This window comes from Manihot esculenta, chromosome 9 (genome assembly GCF_001659605.2).
Source record: "Manihot esculenta cultivar AM560-2 chromosome 9, M.esculenta_v8, whole genome shotgun sequence".
Classification (NCBI taxonomy): domain Eukaryota; kingdom Viridiplantae; phylum Streptophyta; class Magnoliopsida; order Malpighiales; family Euphorbiaceae; genus Manihot; species Manihot esculenta.
The window spans coordinates 17284821-17302977 of record NC_035169.2 but is presented as its reverse complement, the minus strand read 5'-3'; the positions used below and the strand labels follow the sequence as shown (position 1 = coordinate 17302977).

At 33.0% G+C, this 18157-nt stretch overlaps 2 protein-coding genes across 2 annotated transcripts; one reads left to right on the top strand and one right to left on the bottom strand.

Annotated features, from left to right (window-relative positions):
- Window positions 1-568: 568 nt before the first annotated feature.
- LOC110622273 (myosin-6) lies at window positions 569-14609 on the top strand. The gene is made up of 7 exons (XM_021766735.2): window positions 569-726; window positions 4409-4501; window positions 5051-8299; window positions 8381-8623; window positions 8719-8877; window positions 9125-9283; window positions 14088-14609. Exons 2-7 carry the CDS (start codon window positions 4424-4426, stop codon window positions 14343-14345), a joined length of 4146 nt encoding a protein of 1381 aa, XP_021622427.1. The 5' UTR covers window positions 569-726; window positions 4409-4423; the 3' UTR covers window positions 14346-14609.
- A 2697-nt stretch (window positions 14610-17306) lies between these two features.
- On the bottom strand, window positions 17307-17957 carry LOC110622274 (60S ribosomal protein L27-3). The gene has a single exon (XM_021766736.2). It carries the CDS (start codon window positions 17899-17901, stop codon window positions 17494-17496), a length of 408 nt encoding a protein of 135 aa, XP_021622428.1. The 5' UTR covers window positions 17902-17957; the 3' UTR covers window positions 17307-17493.
- Between the last annotated feature and the right edge of the window lie 200 nt (window positions 17958-18157).

Here is an 18157-nt window from a genome sequence, read left to right as displayed (position 1 = left end):
TAAATTTTTTAGAATTTGTCTTTTTAAATTGTTAACAATTTAATTCTACTATTTATTTAAATCATAGATAATGTAAAATTACTAAAATGTCTTTGTACATAAATTAGTTTTACATTATTAAAACACAATTATTCAATTTATACAAATATAAAATCACAAATTTCTTACAATTTCACATTACAAGTATTCAGTATTATTCCATTTCAAAAAAAAAAAGTATTCAGTACTATTAATTAATTAATGAAAGACTAAATAATTAACAGATTATAAAATAATTTAATTAGAAAAATTAAATAACTAATTTCATTAAAACGCGTAACTTATTGTTTAAATAAACACAAATAATTAAATTTTAAAGATTACATTTTCCATATAAATAAGTTATAAAAAAAATTTTCCAAAACAATAAATTATAAATTAGGGACCGGCGGCAAGGACAAGATGGTAAATAAAGGAAGATGCAGAGGCAACAAGTTGATAGCAAAACAAATCAGCAGCGTTGGAGCCGAACAAAAACCGTGGTGTGATTGGCGGTAATAAAAGGACCCACCTACTACTAAGTGGACTCCACACACTCTCTCTCTCTCTCTCTTTCTCTCTCCACCTTTATATGCAAAAGATTCTCTCACTAATTTCAATTCCTTGATCATCATCCCCTCAGAGACTCCATTTCCTCTCTTGTTTTCAAAATCTAAACGCATAGGAAAACAACTTTCGATCTCTCAGGTAAGCAATTAATCTCTTTTCTTTTTCTCCTTTTCAATCCCTTCCTTCTTCTTCTTCTTATTTTTCTTCTTCTTCCTTTTGTGCATCTGTTTCCTCTTTTCCAATTTATTTTTCTTTTTCAGTTACTGATGATTTAGAAATAGCGATTGAAATTTTGCTATCCTGATTTTGTTTTGATGGTGTAGATAAGATGATGATAATTGTGTATCAAGTAGATCTCTAATTAATCCTTTTATTTTCCTTCTTTTTGATTATCGTTGGATCATGATCACGATCAACTCTTGTCAATGGTGATTTTTATTATTTTTTCCTGGTTTTTTTAGTCTGATCAATATCAAGTTCGTGTTCGAATGAATATACTGACTCATAGCAAAAAGAGAGGTGAAGAAGAAGTAGCTAGTCTTGATTGATCATTTAGTTTTCTTTTGATTAAATAAAACTTGATTTATTTTATTTTTCCCTCCTCTTTGACTGCTTGGTGTTCGGTGGAATTTAAATTATTCTGGAACTGTCTCCATGATTAAATAATTTTATGGCTTATTTCAGAATAAAAAAAATGCTATTTGCAGGCTACTTTGTTACTTTACACCATAAGGTAAAGGACAGATCTAATCTCATATGAAGAAGTTGGAAGGAAGCATAAAACCATGGTTGCAATATTATTTTTGGATTAATGATTAAAAATTTAAAATTTAATTGAAATATCTCTTGTTATTTATTTTTTGAATAAGAACGTATTTTCAATTTTTTTTTTCAAATTTTTAGCGAGATTTTGATTTATTTTTAATAAATTATATAATTTATAATTTTATTTATCAAAATTTATTTATATTATATAAATTTATCAAGTTTGTGCCCACTTGTTATTCTATAGATAGCCCCACCTTCTACTTGATCTTTTAAGTTACTCCTCACCATATTTAACTTGGTATTTACGTTATTACAATATAGGATAAATGAACCATTAGTTAGTCTTTACTATTATGTTTATATATTATGTCTTATATTCAGCAATTAAATTTATTTCCATTCAAAAAATAATTAAATTTATTAAAATATCAATTAATTTTTTTTTTGAATAAAACAAATATCACTTAATTAAAAACTATAAAAAAAAATTTAACAATACTCTATTAGAACTGTTTTTTTAAATGTTAGATAAAAGTTTTCCCTAACTAATTGCTCCATTTCCTTATTTTTCAACAACTATAGACAGAATTAGGAGATTTGTAAGTTGCGAAATTGCAGTTAAGGTTCCTAATGAAAGGAGAAAATGTTCAGTATATTGAGCTGTCAAGCTTTTAAGATGGAAAATTAGAAGAAAACAAAACAAAATAAGCAAAAGCACGATCAAGATGGGGATGGAATACCCCATTTAGTGGGATCCACCCAATTATGGTTCTTTTTAATTTTTGTATATATATTGCAAAAAGGAAAAAGAAAAGAAGTGGGAATCGGAAACAAGCAATCTCTCTTTTTTTCTTTGGGTATTTCTTTAATGCTTGATTGGTGCATCTCATCTTCTTCAATTAACGGTTGAGATTGCACCTTTTGAGTTACTGTTAACGGAAAATTTTTACTGCGCTAGATTTAGAGGGCCTTCTTACGTGTATGCTTGGATTTAGAGTATTGTTTGGGCCCCGCCACGTTAATGGTGTCAAATGTTGGGCAGTAATGCAGGTGATTTTGGATCTTACACGATTCTTTTTCTATATATATACTTTTTGGAATGGATCCTTGTGTAGTGTGTTTTTTTTTTCCTTTTTTTTTTTCCCCTTTTTTCTATAGAAGGATGAACTTTAAAACGGGTCCTTATATACTAGGTTTTTATTTATTTATTTAGAATAAATTATAAAAAGCTTGTGAAATTTAACAAAAGAATTCTTATATTTTAAAATAAGTTTAATTATTATCAACTTTTTAATTTCACCACTATTTAAAAATATATATATATTTTTTAATCCTAATAATTTTTTAATTTTTAAAATAACAGTATGTTTCATCCTTAATATTATAAAGGATTAAAAGTAATATTTTATTTAAATTTTAATGGACTAGCAAATTATTTTACTTGTAATATAAGCTAAAATGTAACAAATAAATTGAAGTAGTGTAATTTTTTTTCTAAAATTAAGGGATTATTTAATATATTTTTAGAAGTAACAATATAAGTGTGAAGTTCGTTGAGTGTAATTATATTTTCATAATTCAATATATATTGAATTGAAGACATGAACAATTGGGGTTCTCGTAAAATTTTAGTTAAGATGCGGTTAAAAGAACAAATGTTTTAGGCAGAGGAAGGAATAGCTGTTTTAGCAAACGCCAAAATGCATACACTAAAAGAAAACAGCTTTCGGCTCTGTTACATGTGAGTATAGACTACTGTTTTTTAGTTAGGTAGCCCTTTATGGTTTTCAGCTCTGCATTACCATTTTGACACTCATTTAAATGTTGAAATTTGAAAAAAAAAATCATAATTAGGTTACCAGCTCAGCTGATGCACTTGCCATTTAACAGAGTTTTTCTTTTTTATTTATTATTCTAAATCTAGTACCATAGCATGTGCTGCACTTCTGTCTTTCACAGCCAAGATCCCCGAGCTTTTTTTTAAATAATAACAATAATAATTAGGTAATGTAGACTTTGATTCCTAAATTTTAACGTAATTAATAGATCGATTCTTTGTATTTTTAAAATTGAACACTTATATTTTTATATAATCAATCTCTCTAAATTAGAGATTGTTCCATTTATTTTTACCGTTAAAAGTGCAGAAATATTTTTATTATTATTTTCATATAGATAAATTATATTTTAAATTTTTAAATTTTAACATAATTAATGGATTAATTCTTATATTTTTAAAAATATACACTTAAATCTCTTTACAATCCGTTTGATCTCATCTAACCTTCATCTATTATAAATTAAACATCTTGATCTTTCATTTTTTATTTGAAAAAACGTTTAAATCCCCATTAACTTTTATTTATAATATCTCATTTAACTAATTTTTAAAATTTTTTATTTTTCAATTTCCATTCATTAAAATATTTTAATACTTATAATTTCAAAATTTTCAGAAAATATTTACTAACTTCCACTATTTTCAAGTGGTACTAAATAACTTTTAAGTAGATATTAAATTTTACAAAAAAGTATTTTAGAAAGAATTTGTATTTTTAGAAAAAGTTTGATTATCTACTAGTTTTGAACTAATATCTATAATGGATAGAACTGTAATTTTAGATGGATTAAATATAGAGTGATTTAAGTATTTAGTTTTAAAAATACAAAATTAATTCATCAATTATACTAAAATTCAGGAATTAAAGTATAGTTTACATAATATAAAATCTATTTTAGATATTTAAAATGTTATTCTCTTTTGACTTGTTGACTAACGGAATTATACATGGAATGACTTCATAAATTGATTGTATAGAGGTTTAAGTATTTGATTTTAAAAATATATGATCGATTCCTTAAAATTCAAGATCTAAAGTGCAATTTACCCTAATAATTATCATCTTGTTGCTGCTTATGAAATAACACTCTTCTATGTTTTCTATACAATATAGCAGTATTTTGTTGTCTTTCTCCTGCCATAAACGAGCACATTTACGTTTGCTGTATCTTTCCTTGATTTGCCTATTAACTATTAACTTGAAAATTTCAGTGGTATTAATATAGTATGGAAGTCGACTCTCAAATGGCTTCTGAAGTACCAGTACTGAAGGCTGATACAGAGGAGAAAGCCGATACAGTCAATGTAAGTCATATATAATATATATAATCTGCTATAGATGATTATGAAAATAGATTGATAATGCATGATTATGAAGAGGAAAGGTCCAGCATTTCTCGTTTGAGTTCAAGTGACATTCAAATATGTTATTGAGGGTTTGATTAGTCTTTTCCTTTTTTTTTTTTAAATTTTTTTAAAGTTTTAAATTATTTTGTGTTTATATTTTTTAGTAACAAAAAATTTATGTACATGCCTATAATGTTTTCATACGATAAACAAGAGGATGTCTAGCCATGCTTATCGTTCCATATAATTTCAAGAATTAGAATTATAATAAACAACCATGTTAAATTTTGAACAGGGGGTCAAACAAATTAAACTTTAGTTCATTTTAATACGAGCTTATACAGGTCAGGAAGTGCTTTACACATCAAAATTACTGGCCTATTCTGTAGTGCAATCCAATCGTTAAACTAACCCTTTCATTTCATAGATTTCCGATGTGGGATTCCCAGCAAACTAACCCTTCATATTATTCTGAATTCACTGAAAATCATTATTGATCCTAATCAGGTAACAAATGGAGACTTGCCACAAGTAGAAAAAGCAGGGAAGAAAGAAGAGGATGAGACTGATGGAGAATTCATAAAAGTAGAGAAGGAATCACTTGATGTCAAGGATGCTTCTCCTACAGTTGAGCCAGCAAATGCAGATGAGGAGAAGCCATCGGCCACAGATGGAAGCTTAAGCAGTTCAACCAGGGAATTATTGGAAGCACAGGAGAAGGTTAGGGATCTTGAACTTGAATTGGAAAGAGTAGCTGACGCATTAAAGCATTCTGAATCAGAAAATACCAAGATGAAAGAAGAGGTATTGCTTGCAAATGAGAAGTTAGAGATTGGTGAAAAGAAGTATGTGGAGCTTGAGCTTGATCACAGGAAATTGCAAGAACAGCTAATTGATGCTGAGGAGAAATATAGTTCACAGCTTGGCACTTTGAATGAAGCTCTGCAAGCACAAGATATGAAGCACAAGGAATTGACTGAGGTGAAAGAAGCATTTGATAGTCTCAGCCTTGAGGTTGAGAGCTCTAGAAAGAGTTTGCAAGAGTTGGAGCAAAAGCTACAATTTTCTGAAGGTGAGGCAAAGAGGTTTGAGGAGTTGCACAAACAAAGTGGTTCACATGCTGAATCTGAGACACAAAGGGCTGTGGAGTTTGAGAGGCTGCTTGAAGAAGCAAAATCAAGTGCAAAAGAAATTGAAGGTCAGATGGCTTCCCTTCAGGAGGAAGTCAAGAGCCTATATGAGAAGATTGCAGAAAACCAGAAAGTTGAACAAGCCCTTAAGGACACTACAGCAGAACTTGCAACAGTTAATGAAGAACTTGCACTTTCAAAATCACAACTGATGGACATGGAGCAAAGATTCTCTTCAAAGGAGGTTCTTATTAGTGAACTAACCCAAGAACTAGATCTGAGGAAAGCTTCAGAATCTCAGGTGAAGGAAGATATCTTGACATTGGAGAATTTGCTCACTACAACTAAAGACGATCTTCAAGCAAAGGTTTCAGAGTTAGAAGGCACTAGGTTGAAGCTGCAAGAGGAAGTCAATGCAAGGGAATTGGTTGAAGCAGCAATTAAAGACCACCAGGGACAGGTCTCAGCTATACGTGAAGAACTGGCAAAAGTAATTAAAGAAAAAGAAGCTCTTGAAGCAACTGTGACAGATCTCACTAGTAATGCAGCACAAATGAAAGAATTATGCAATGACCTTGAAGACAAGTTGAAGGTTTCAGATGAGAATTTCTCTAAAGCGGATCTTCTTTTGTCTCAAGCTTTGTCAAACAATGCAGAGCTTGAACAAAAATTGAAGTCTTTGGAAGAGGTTCACATTGCAGCTGGAGCTGCTGCAGCATCTGCTACTGAAAAGAATTTGGAGCTTGAGGATTCAATCCGAGCTTCACATGAAGCAGTAGAAAATGTAAATTCCCAACTGAGAGAACTTGAGACATGCTTGATCGCAGCAGAGCAGAGGAATGTGGAACTTGAGCAACAACTGAATTTAACTGAATTGAAAAGCAGTGATGCTGAGAGAGAATTGAGAGAATTCTCACTGAAAATAACTGACCTCAGTGCTGCATTGAAAGAACTGGAGGAGGAAAAGCAAAAATTGAGCCACCAGATGCAGGAATACCAGGAGAAGATAAACCACCTTGAATCTTCCCTAAATCAATCATCGACAAGAAGTACAGAGCTTGAGGTTGAGCTGAGGATTGCCACAGAGAAGTGTGCTGAACATGAGGACCGAGCGAACATGAATCATCAGCGCAGCCTTGAACTTGAAGATTTGTTCCAGTTGTCTAATTCCAAAGTAGAGGATGCCAGCAAAAAGGTAAATGATTTGGAGTTGTTACTCGAAGCAGAGAAGTATAGAATTCAGGAACTTGAAGAGCAGATTAGCACATTAGAAAACAAATGTGTGGATGCAGAAGCAGAGTCCAACAGATACTTTAACAGAGTATCTGAACTCACAGCTGAGCTAGAGGCATTCCAAGCAAAGGCATCAAGCCTTGAAATTGCACTGCAGACAGCCAATGAAAAGGAGAGAGAGCTAATGGAAAGCCTGAATTCTGCGACAGATGAAAAGAAAAAGTTAGAAGATGCATCAATTGATTCCAGTCAGAAGCTGGCCGATGCTGAGAATCTTGTGGAAGTCCTACGCAATGAATTAACTGTGATGCAGGAGAAGTTGGAGGGCATTGAAAATGATCTAAAGGCCGCTGGACTGAAAGAAAGTGATGCAATGGTGAAGCTCAAGTCTGCTGAGGAACAGCTAGAGAGACAAGAAAAATTATTAGAGCAGGCTACTGCTAGACACTCTGAGCTTGAATCATTACAAGAATCACTGGCAACTGATTCAGAACTCAAACTTCAAGAAGCGATAGAAAAATTCACCAGCAAGGAGTCTGAGGCAAAAACCCTAGTTGAGAAACAGATGATTCTTGAAGACCAAGTGAAGTTATATGAAGAGCAGGTAGCTGAAGCAACTAGGAAATCTGCATTTCTGAAGGAAGAATTGGATTTATGTTTGCTAAAAGTGGCTTCTATGGAAACCTCAAATGAGGAACTTAAAAAACAGATAATAGAAGTAGAAAATAGAGCTTCTAACACTTCCTCAGATAATGAACTACTCGTTGAGACAAACAACCAACTCAAAAGCAAGGTCAATGAACTTCAGGAATTGCTCAATTCTGCGGTTTCTGAGAAGGAAGCCTCATCTCAGCAACTTGCTTCTCACATGAACACTATCACAGAAATATCAGATACGCACTCAAGGGCTCTGGAACTTCATTCGGCAACTGAAGCTCGGATGGTTCAAGCAGAAGCGGAGCTACAGGAGGCCATCCAGAAACTAACTCAGAAGGATGCTGAAACAAACAATTTGAATGAGAAGCTAAATGCACTTGAAGGCCAAATGAAATTGTATGAAGAACAGGCTCATGAAGCATCTGCAATAGCCGAAACTCGGAAACTTGAGCTGGAAGAGACTTGCCTGAAATTGAAACATTTGGAAAGTATTGTTGAAGAACTGCAAAACAGGTCAAGTCACTTTGAGAAAGAAAGTGCAGCACTAGCGGAGGCAAATTTGAAGCTCACTCAGGACCTAGCCTCAAATGAGTCCCAACTGAGCGATTTACAGTCAAAACTGTCTGCAGCAGAGTCGGAGAAGGATGAAACAGTAGAACAGCTTCACAATTCAAAAAAGGCCCTAGAGAATTTAACTCAGCAGCTTACTGATGAAGGACAAAAACTACAGTCTCAGGTTTGCTAAATCCTTTATGAAGTCTGATGGGTAAATTCAGTTGGCATACAATCTTCTGACTTAATAAATTGCTAATTGCAGATATCTTCAGTCATGGAAGAGAACAACCTTCTCAGTGACACGTATCAAAATGCAAAGAAGGAACTTGAATCAGTGATCATCCAGCTTGAAGGTCAATTGAAAGACCAGAAAGCAAATGAAGAAGCCCTAAAATCTGAGATTGAAAATCTCAAAATGGAGGTTGCGGAGAAGTCAGCATTGCAAACCCGTGTCAAGGAATTTGAAGAAAAATTAGCAGCAGCTGAGGCTCGTCTGAAAGAAGAGGTATTTGTTATCAACTAATGGAATTAGAAAGAACTCACAAATAAGGCTTCGATGTTTAATTGAAGTCGATCAACTCTAAATACTACTGCTTACAGGTTGAAAGCATTCAGGCATCTGCCGCTGGAAGAGAAGCTGAGTTAACCTTGAAACTGGAAGATCATGCAAAGAAAGTCCATGATAGAGAAATGTTAAATGATCAAGTTCTTCAGCTTCAGAGTGAATTACAACTTGCTCAGAGCATTGTTACTGCACAGGTTAGGCATTTAAATATTATATTTTGGTTTGGTTTTTGCTGATTTAAATTAACTGAACTACATGAAGTTTAGAATAAGAATTACCTTTATCTTCTCATATTCTTAACACCAGGCGGTCATATGCCAGCATCTCGTATGTATGGATTCAGTTTTTAAAATTTGTTCTTGCTTTTGATATTTGGAAAATGTGCATGTGATATTCAAAAATACTGTTTTTAAAACATATCTTTGATGTCAAACCAAGCAGAAGGAAGCAAATTCTCAAAAAGATTTAGAAAGAGAAGCAGCTATGAGGAAATCCCTTGAAGACCTTGATGCTAAGAACAAAGCAATCATACTTCTAGAGAACAAAGTGAAGGAGCTTGAGCAGAAATTGCAACTTGCAGATGAAAAGTTACTACACAAGGTCAGTTTATGTTCGTCTATCCTGTCTGAACCCACGCCAGTGGTTGACAAAAAGTTAAAGAAAAAACAAGGAAATGCTCAATTTAAAAAAATAAAAAATAAAATTATTCTTTTACTAAGTAAACGCTAAAACTTTGCTACCCTCTCTAGGCCTGGTCAGGGTCTGATTTGGATTGTGAATCGGCTTATCAAATTTAGATCAAGCTGATTAAACTGTTTTGGTTTTTGGATTGGACCAAAACGTTCTACTAGAGGGTCGGTCCCGGTCCCTTTCCTTTAATTAGAATCTTAACCGTCTGGTTGAAACTTGGTTTCGAGCCGGACCGGTCTAATTTAGAATTTTTTTTTTTAATTATATTGATTAGAATTTTTTACTGTACATAGATAAATGATATATTATTATAATAAGATAAGAAATAATTAGACAATTTCAATATATTTCTTTATTGGAACAAGTGTGTACATATACAGATTATGAGGCCTTATTAGGACAACTTCTAAGAATTCTCTATCAATCAATTAGCCTATTAGCCTATGATTATGTAATCTCCTATAGTTGCATAATCTCCTATAATTATGTAATTTCCTATAATTATGTACAGATTATGTTCACACTTTAATACTCCCGCTTAAGTTGGATTATAGATATTTATCATGCCGAACTTATTAGAAATATATTCTATTTGAGACCCATTTAAAGTTTTGGTCAGTAGATTACCCAGTTGCTCCCCTGTCTTCACATAATTGGTGGATATTAAATTTTTTTGAATTTTCTTATGGATGAAATGACAATCAATTTCAATATGCTTAGTCTGTTCGTTTCGTAGGTGATGCAACATCCATACCAACTTCCTTCAGATGATTTATCCACAGAATCTCACAAGTGAATTGAGCCATGGCCTTGTATTCTAACTCGACACTGGATCTGGATACCACATTCTGCTTCTTACTTTTCCAAGTCACTAGGTTTCCTCCAATAAATACACAGTAGCCTGTAGTCGACCTTGTATAACTTTTGGATCCCGCGTAGTCAGTATCAGAAAAATACTCAAGAGTAGTATGCCCATAATCACTGTAGAGTATACTGAGTCCAGGAGTCCCTTTTAGATAACATAGAATTTGTTCTAAAGCGGCCCAATGTTTCACTATAGGTGCAGACATGAACTGGCTTATAATGCTTACTGCAAAGGTAATATCTGGGCAAGTCATTACCATAAGGTAATTCAGCTTTTCAACCAACCTCCTGTAACTCTCTGGATCATCATAAGAGTTCTTGTCATCTTTTGTAAGACATATATTAAGAATTATTAGTGTGTTACATGGTTTAACTCCCATCTTCCCAGTTTCTACAAGTAAGTCAAGGACATACTTCCTTTGAGACAGGAAAATTCTCCTTTTACTTCTCAAGACTTCGACTCCTAAGAAATACGTAAGCTGACCCAAGTCTTTGGTATGAAAACTCGCATGCAAATAGTTTTTGAGAGAAGAGGTCCCTGTACTGTCATTCCCTGTAATAACAATATCATCAACATATACCATAAGGAGAATAATATTAATATCTGAATTTCTACAGAAGACTGAATGGTCACACTTGCTTGAGGTCCCTGTACTGTCATTCCCTGTAATGACAATATCATCAACATATACCATAAGGAGAATAATATCAATATCTGAATTTCTACAGAAGACTGAATGGTCACACTTGCTTGAGGTCCCTGTACTGTCATTCCTTGTAATGACAATATCATCAACATATACCATAAGGAGAATAATATCAATATCTGAATTTCTACAGAAGACTGAATGGTGACACTTGCTTTTTTCCAATCCAAATTTTTGAACAATTTCATTGAACTTGCCAAACCATGCACGGGGACTCTGCTTCAAATCATACAAAGATTTCTTCAAATGGCAGACTTTTCCCTTGAATAACAAACTCGGGTGGTTACTCCATATACACCTCCTCTTAGAGGTCACCATATAAAAATGCATTCTTAATATCTAACTGGTGTAAAGGCCAATACTGGAAAGCAGCTAGAGAGATGAACAAGCGAACTGAGGTCATTTTTGCCACAGGAGTAAAAGTGTCAGAATAGGCAATGCCATAGGTTTGGGCATAACCTTTGACGACAAGACGGGCTTTAAGCCTTGCTATGGAACCATCTGGATTGACTTTGATAGCAAAAACCCATTTATAGCCCACAGCCTTCTTGCTAGAGGGTAAATCAACTAATTCCCAAGTATGATTTTCATTTCGAACCTTGATCTCCTCAAAAATTGCATCACGGTATCTAGAATGAGTGAGGGCCTCTTTAACTATCTTAGACAAAGAAGTGAAATCTAGAGAGACAATTAAGGAGGTAGAAGAAGGAGACAGATGATCATAAGATAGAAAGTTAGCAACAGAATAGATAGATTTACACTATCACTAATGGGGAGGTCAAGGTCACTCGGTGGTAGATCTGATGGCGAAGAAGATTTTAGTGCAGGACATGTATCATCAGGTACTGATCTCCGAGAGTAAACTTAAACAACTGAGGGTTTAACAGGAGGCTGAGTACTAGGAGGAATGTTACCATCAGATTGTACAACAGAAGGTATACTCGAAGAGGTTTCACTATCAGATATGATTCTATAGATAAGCCACTCATCATCATCCTCTTAATCAGGAGATGTTTGTGCAACAGGATAAAAAAAACTTGCTCGGAAAAGGCTATATCTTTTGAGATCATATATTTGTTAAGATCTGAAGAGTAACACTAATATCCCTTTTGAAGGCGAGAATATTTCAAAAAAACACACTTAAAAGCTTTAGAATCAAGTTTAGTCACATGAGATCTGACATCTCGAACAGCAAGTACTGCCAAATAGTCATGATTCAAGAGGAAATAATAGCTTCTTAGAAAAGAGGACATTATAAGGAGTATTACCGTTTAGTACTATGGAGGGCATATGATTAAGAAAGTATGCAGTAGAGACAGCATCGGTCCAGAATTGCTTAGGAACTTGCATTTGAAACAACAGAGCTCGAGCAGTCTCAAGGAGATTTCGATCCTTTCTTTCAGCTATCCCATTTTGAGCGGGTGTATCAATACATGACGATTGGTGAAGAATACCATATTGAGTCATAAGCTTAGAATGATTCTGACATATGTTCCTTAGCATTGTTGCTTCGCAAAATTTGCACAGACACATTAAATTAAGTCTTGATTTCAGTAGAGAAGGTAAAAAAATGAGAAAACACTTTCAAACGATGCTTCATAAAATAAATCCAAGTCATTTTAGAGTAATCATCCACAAAAGTTATAAAATATCTGAATCCAATCTTAGATTCAACCGGACATGGGCCCCAAATATCTGAATGAACTAATTCAAAAACTCTCAGCTCGTTTATTGACTCTAGGACTTGAAGAGTTTCGATAATGTTTTGCAAAATGACATGACTCACATTGCAGTAAAGATACCTCATGAAATTGAAGTATAACTTCTTTAAAATTGGTAAAGAAGAGTGTCCCAACTGACAGTGTGCTTCAAACGGAGACACGATACTGGAGCAGGCAACAGACCAAGGCACCCATGCATCCAAAATGTAGAGACCCCCAAATATATGTCCTTTACTAATAATCTGTTCCTCACAAGATCCAGAATAAGATAATGATCAGGAAAAAAGAAAATACAATGATTTAGGTTTTTGATAAGTTTATTCACAAAGATTAAATTAAAGACAAGATTAGGTAAATTTAGCACAGATGATAGGGTAATAGAAAGAGTAGGTTTAACAGTTTCAATACTCTCAATATTATATGTTGACCCATCAGGTATAAAACAGGAGAAAGTGCTTTATGAGATAAAAAACTAGTAAAAATATGAGAATTACATGTCATATGATCCATAATACAGAATCAATGACCCATTTATATAAAGAGGAAATAAGACATGTTTTACCTGTCTCAGCCGCTACTGAAGACGTTAGGATAATTTTAATAACATGGGTCTTACTGTTAGAAATCATTTCAACCAAAACTCTATATTTCTATACCTTCAAACGAATTAAAGGAAAATAACGAAACCTAACCCAGTGAAACAGTACCCGGTGTGAACAATACTCGACATGAACAGTATCAAAAACGTCTCCACCCAACACTCAAACGAACCACAGATCTGATAAGAGGACTGCAAGACGACTTGGATGTCCTCCCTAGGTGGATGATGAGAGACAAATATTACCTTAGATGGGTAACTCAAAAGAACACGAATCCTAAGTCTCAAAAAATTTAAAACTTGATAGGAAAGAAAAAAAAAATTAAGTTTCTACGGAAATAACTCTGATACCATGTAATAAGATAAGGAACAATTGCACAATTTTATTATATTTCTCCGTCGAAGTAAGTGTATATATATACATATTACAAGATTCTATTAAGACAATTCCTAATAATCCTCTATCAATCACTTAGTTTATAATTATGTAATCTCCTATAATTATGTACAGATTATGTTCAAGCTCTAACAATTATAAATTTAAATTTTATAAATTTATGTATTCTAATGTAATTGAATTAAATCAATTATCATTTTGCATTAACCGTGCTAAAAACTCGTACAGTTATCTGCAGACTCCAGCATGATAACATGCTCTTTGTTTCTTTATGGCCTCTATGGTCTGAAGATTTTTATATGATTTCTTGAGCTCAGTATGGCAAAAATGCCAACTTTGTGTACATCAGAAGCCTAGCTACTAATGTCAAAATAAGCAACATCTCCTAGCATAAATCAAACAGTTATTTAAATTTAATCTGTTGCAGGACGATGGGGGTAATTTGGCTGAACACAACGATGGAACAGAAATCAAATCCAGAGATATTGGATCAATGATTTCTGCTCCAACAAAAAGGAAGAGTAAGAAAAAGTTAGAGGCTGCTGCGACTGCGCAAACGTCATCATCCTCTTCGGAGATGCATGTCCAAACTAAAGAGGTCTCTCAAGGCATGAACATTAAGTTCATTCTGGGAGTGGGTGTTGTATCTATCATCATCGGCATAATCCTAGGGAAGAGGTATTAGTTTTGGTGTTATGAGTCTTGGTTTTTCATGTATCTAGGTTTTGTTTCCTATTTGTTTATCTGCTATTGTTCTTTTTTTAAATTATTTTCTGTAATGATCCTTGTTTCTATTTAAGATTACGCACAGCAGATTGAAACCTTTGCTTGCATACTTTCCTAGCATAGGTGTTTGAAGTTGGTAAGGGAAATTGTTTTTCAATATCATCTCTTACCTGAATGCAAAGATGGTTATTTCATGTAATATTCAAGTTTGGGTTTGGTCTTATTTGACTGTGTTGCATATATTCTGCTCGGGCCTTTCAAATGTCATTCATATAAGCAATGCTATACCAAACAGTTCCTGCAGAATGATGTAGCTGACAAATTGATTAGGTGAGAATGTTCCCTAACTCACTGTTTGGCATAATTCATTATAAGAAAAAAAAAATTCAAATGAATTCTAATAAAATTATACTATTTTATTTTTTAAAATAAAAATTTTGCAAATTAAAAAAATAAAATTTTTATTTCAAATAAAAAATTTAATAAAAAATGACTGAATTAAATTGAATTGAAATTATTTTTTATTCCAAACAAGCATAGAAGTACAACTACTAAAATTTATATATGTAATCTCATGCATTTACAGCATGAATTGCAAGGCAAGCATTCCATCACTGAACTACCAGTCTATACTAGTAACATATTAGGTGAGTGTTGGAAAGTCATTTTCCCACAAAACGGTATACTTGAAAAAAATAAACCAAATCACACATTAGTAATAGGGTGTTTAATTCTGCGTTTGATATAATTTTAGCTAAGAATCTGAATTTTAGATTCTTCGAATTTTAAAAATTAGATTTGAAATTAAATTTCAATTTTAATCAGTTTAATTCTAAGCGATTTTAATATAATTTTTATTTTTATTTCAGTTCTATTTTAATTTTAAAATTAAAATTATAATAAAAATAAAAATATTAACCTGTAAACAATAATAATCGTAATATATAATTCCCAATAAAGAGTATTTATATTATAAATAATATAACTTCGGTAATCCAGATGCAATTCTAACCACACAAAGTATATGTATAACATTTTTAAAATTATAAAAATTATAAATCGAACCGAGATAATAAATGTAAATCCAATTGAGTATGGTTTAGTTTGTTATGATGGCTTTTCTTTTTCGATTCTAATACCATTCTCTGATTCTGTTTGAGACGGAAAAATCTTGCATAGTCCTAACTAATATGCGAAACTCAAGTGACGGGAGAGCAAAATGAAAGAAGTCATTCAAACTGTTTCACAGACCAAATTGCTTTATTTTTACGGATAATTTTTTTTTTCCATGTATAAATTATGTTAAAATTAACACAAACCCTCAAGTCAAATTGATATGTTCTCCAACCATATTGTAATTATTTTCAACTTAATAACGTCAAAAAAATATAAATTAAACTATTTGGGAGAAACAATATATGAATTAAACTACAAGCAATAATATGGATATGATTCAACCAAAATGTAGGATCACTCTCTAATTTATATAAAACTTCCAGATTAAATAGAAATCAGAAAGGCCCAAAAAGAAGGGAGTAAACCTGTAAAAAAAAAAATATCAAACAATGCAAATTGGACGAAAACAAACTGTTATCTTTAAAATTTTCATTTTAAAGAAAACAAAATCATGCAAGTGAATTCTTTTTTTACAAACTAATCAATACTAATCAGAGGGTAAAACTGAAAAATTCTTTTATACAACATGTTATTGGCAAAGTGCAGATACACCAATGTAGTTTTAAGAAATTTCCTTTAAAACTAGCATAATATGGATACAATGCAAACTGAAACATCCCATCACATTCGATGGCTCGAGAAAACAGAAAAGGAGTTGGAAATAAAAATTTCTACGCACAATTCATGCATCAACCTCAAGAACTTGAGCAAAACGTTGAGTGCATATCTTAACAATTTTTAATACATGCACGTTGCAAAAAGAACATATCAAACTCAGAAATTTCTATTCAACTCGAACTTAGGCCTTTGTTGTGATTTTCCCTAAAAGAATAGTGATACAGACATGTTTATGCTAAATTGAACAAAAGACTATCACTCAACTATCCTAATACACAATCCAGGCCAATGATTTAATTCAAGACATAACCAATATCACTTGTGAACTTTATAACAAGTGCAAATGAGTACATGTGGCATCAAAAAATCATGAATTTTATTGAAACCATGAATCCAAACACACTTAGGACCAAATGCATTTCACTGCCAAACACAACATAGTTCCCTCAACACTTCTTTCTCCCTGGTTCTACACGGAGGTTTAACTCCAAGTAGTCTTCAATTGTTCTACCCTATAATATAGCTCCATCGTTATCAACCCAAGAACCACTATGCTGATAGCAAACCCATTTTAACAAGGAACCTAAGCTTACAATCAATGATTCCATAGGCAAAAAAATTCTTAAAAATACACACCCATTTACCAATTAGAAAATGCAATAGCAGTTAAAGTAGGGTCTAATCAAACAAAATCCATAAAAGATACTAAGATTGTATATGCTGATAAATAACTCGTCCCAATAGATAGATCTGAACAAGTTCATCAAATTCACAGTAAGATTAGAGTTAACAATTACCACTTGACAAGTCTCAAAAGCAAAACATACCCATTTCATAAAAGCAAAATTTAAGCAAAAGAAACCAAGAAAATGAATATGGATATCTACTAATGGATATTTTTGTATAAAACTGCAGAGTCTCAATTAATAAAGATTGGGAGAAACCCAGAACCCACATTTATATGTAAAATTATACATTTCTCAAATGCTGATAGCAAACCCATTTTAACAAGGAACCTAAACTTACAATCAATGCTTCCATAGGCCAACAAATTTCTTAAAAATACACACCCATTAACCAATTAGAAAATGCAATCGCAGTTAAAGTAGAGTCTAATCAAACAAAATCCATAAAAAGATACTAAGATTGTATATGCTGATAAATAACTCGTCCCAATAGATCTGAAAAAGTTCATCAAATTCGCAATAACCACTTGACAAGTCTCAAAAGCAAAACATACCCATTTCATAAAAGTAAAATTTAAGCAAAAGAAACCAAGAAAATTCTACGAACTGAACCCCTTAGTATAAAGCTCAAAACCTGAGCTTGGTAAAGAACCACCTATTCTTGCCCGTCTTGAACCTCTCCTCGAACCTCGCCTTAGTGTCCTTGCAAGCCGCAACCTTCTTCTCCTTGCTCTGCAATGCGTCGACGGATACAACGTCCTTGAGGTCGACATCGAGAGTGTAGCGGGTGGGCATCAAGTGCTGGTAGTTGACGAGCTTAACGAAGCACTTAACGCGGGACTTCTTGGCCGTCTTCTTGGCAGAGTCCTTTTTGATAACCTTGCTTGGGTATTTCTTTATCCCTGCAACCAAGCAGTGGCCGTAGGGTCGATCGCGTGTTCCCTCATCGAAGGACTTGATGATCACCGCCTTGCGACCAGCATAACGGCCTTGGAGGATGATCACCGCCTTGTTTGGCTTCAGAAACTTCACCATCTTCTCGCCGTTTGAAGCTCTGACTCTCTCTAAACCCTAGAGGAAATGCGGAGGAGGAGATGTGTTTGTATTTATATACACAAGAAAGCATCAACTTGAGATGCAACCCTAGCTCTTTTTTTTTTTTTTTTTTAAATTTAATTCTGGGCCTTTTTTATTTTGAAATAAACTCTAAATATGCCTCCGCACAAATACATCTTTTTTATATATATAAATTTGAACAGAATAGACCTAATTTTTCAAAAAAATTAAATTA

What these genes read in the sequence shown, in the direction of transcription:
- LOC110622273 (XM_021766735.2), top strand. Translation starts at nt 4,424, where the DNA reads ATGGAAGTCGACTCTCAAATGGCTTCTGAAGTACCAGTACTGAAGGCT. An exon ending in AGAAAGCCGATACAGTCAAT is followed by an intron (nt 4,502 to 5,050) that starts GTAAGTCATATA and finishes GATCCTAATCAG; the next exon opens with GTAACAAATGGAGACTTGCC. An exon ending in AGGCTCGTCTGAAAGAAGAG is followed by an intron (nt 8,624 to 8,718) that starts GTATTTGTTATC and finishes TACTGCTTACAG; the next exon opens with GTTGAAAGCATTCAGGCATC.
- LOC110622274 (XM_021766736.2), bottom strand. Translation starts at nt 17,901, where the DNA reads ATGGTGAAGTTTCTGAAGCCAAACAAGGCGGTGATCATCCTCCAAGGC.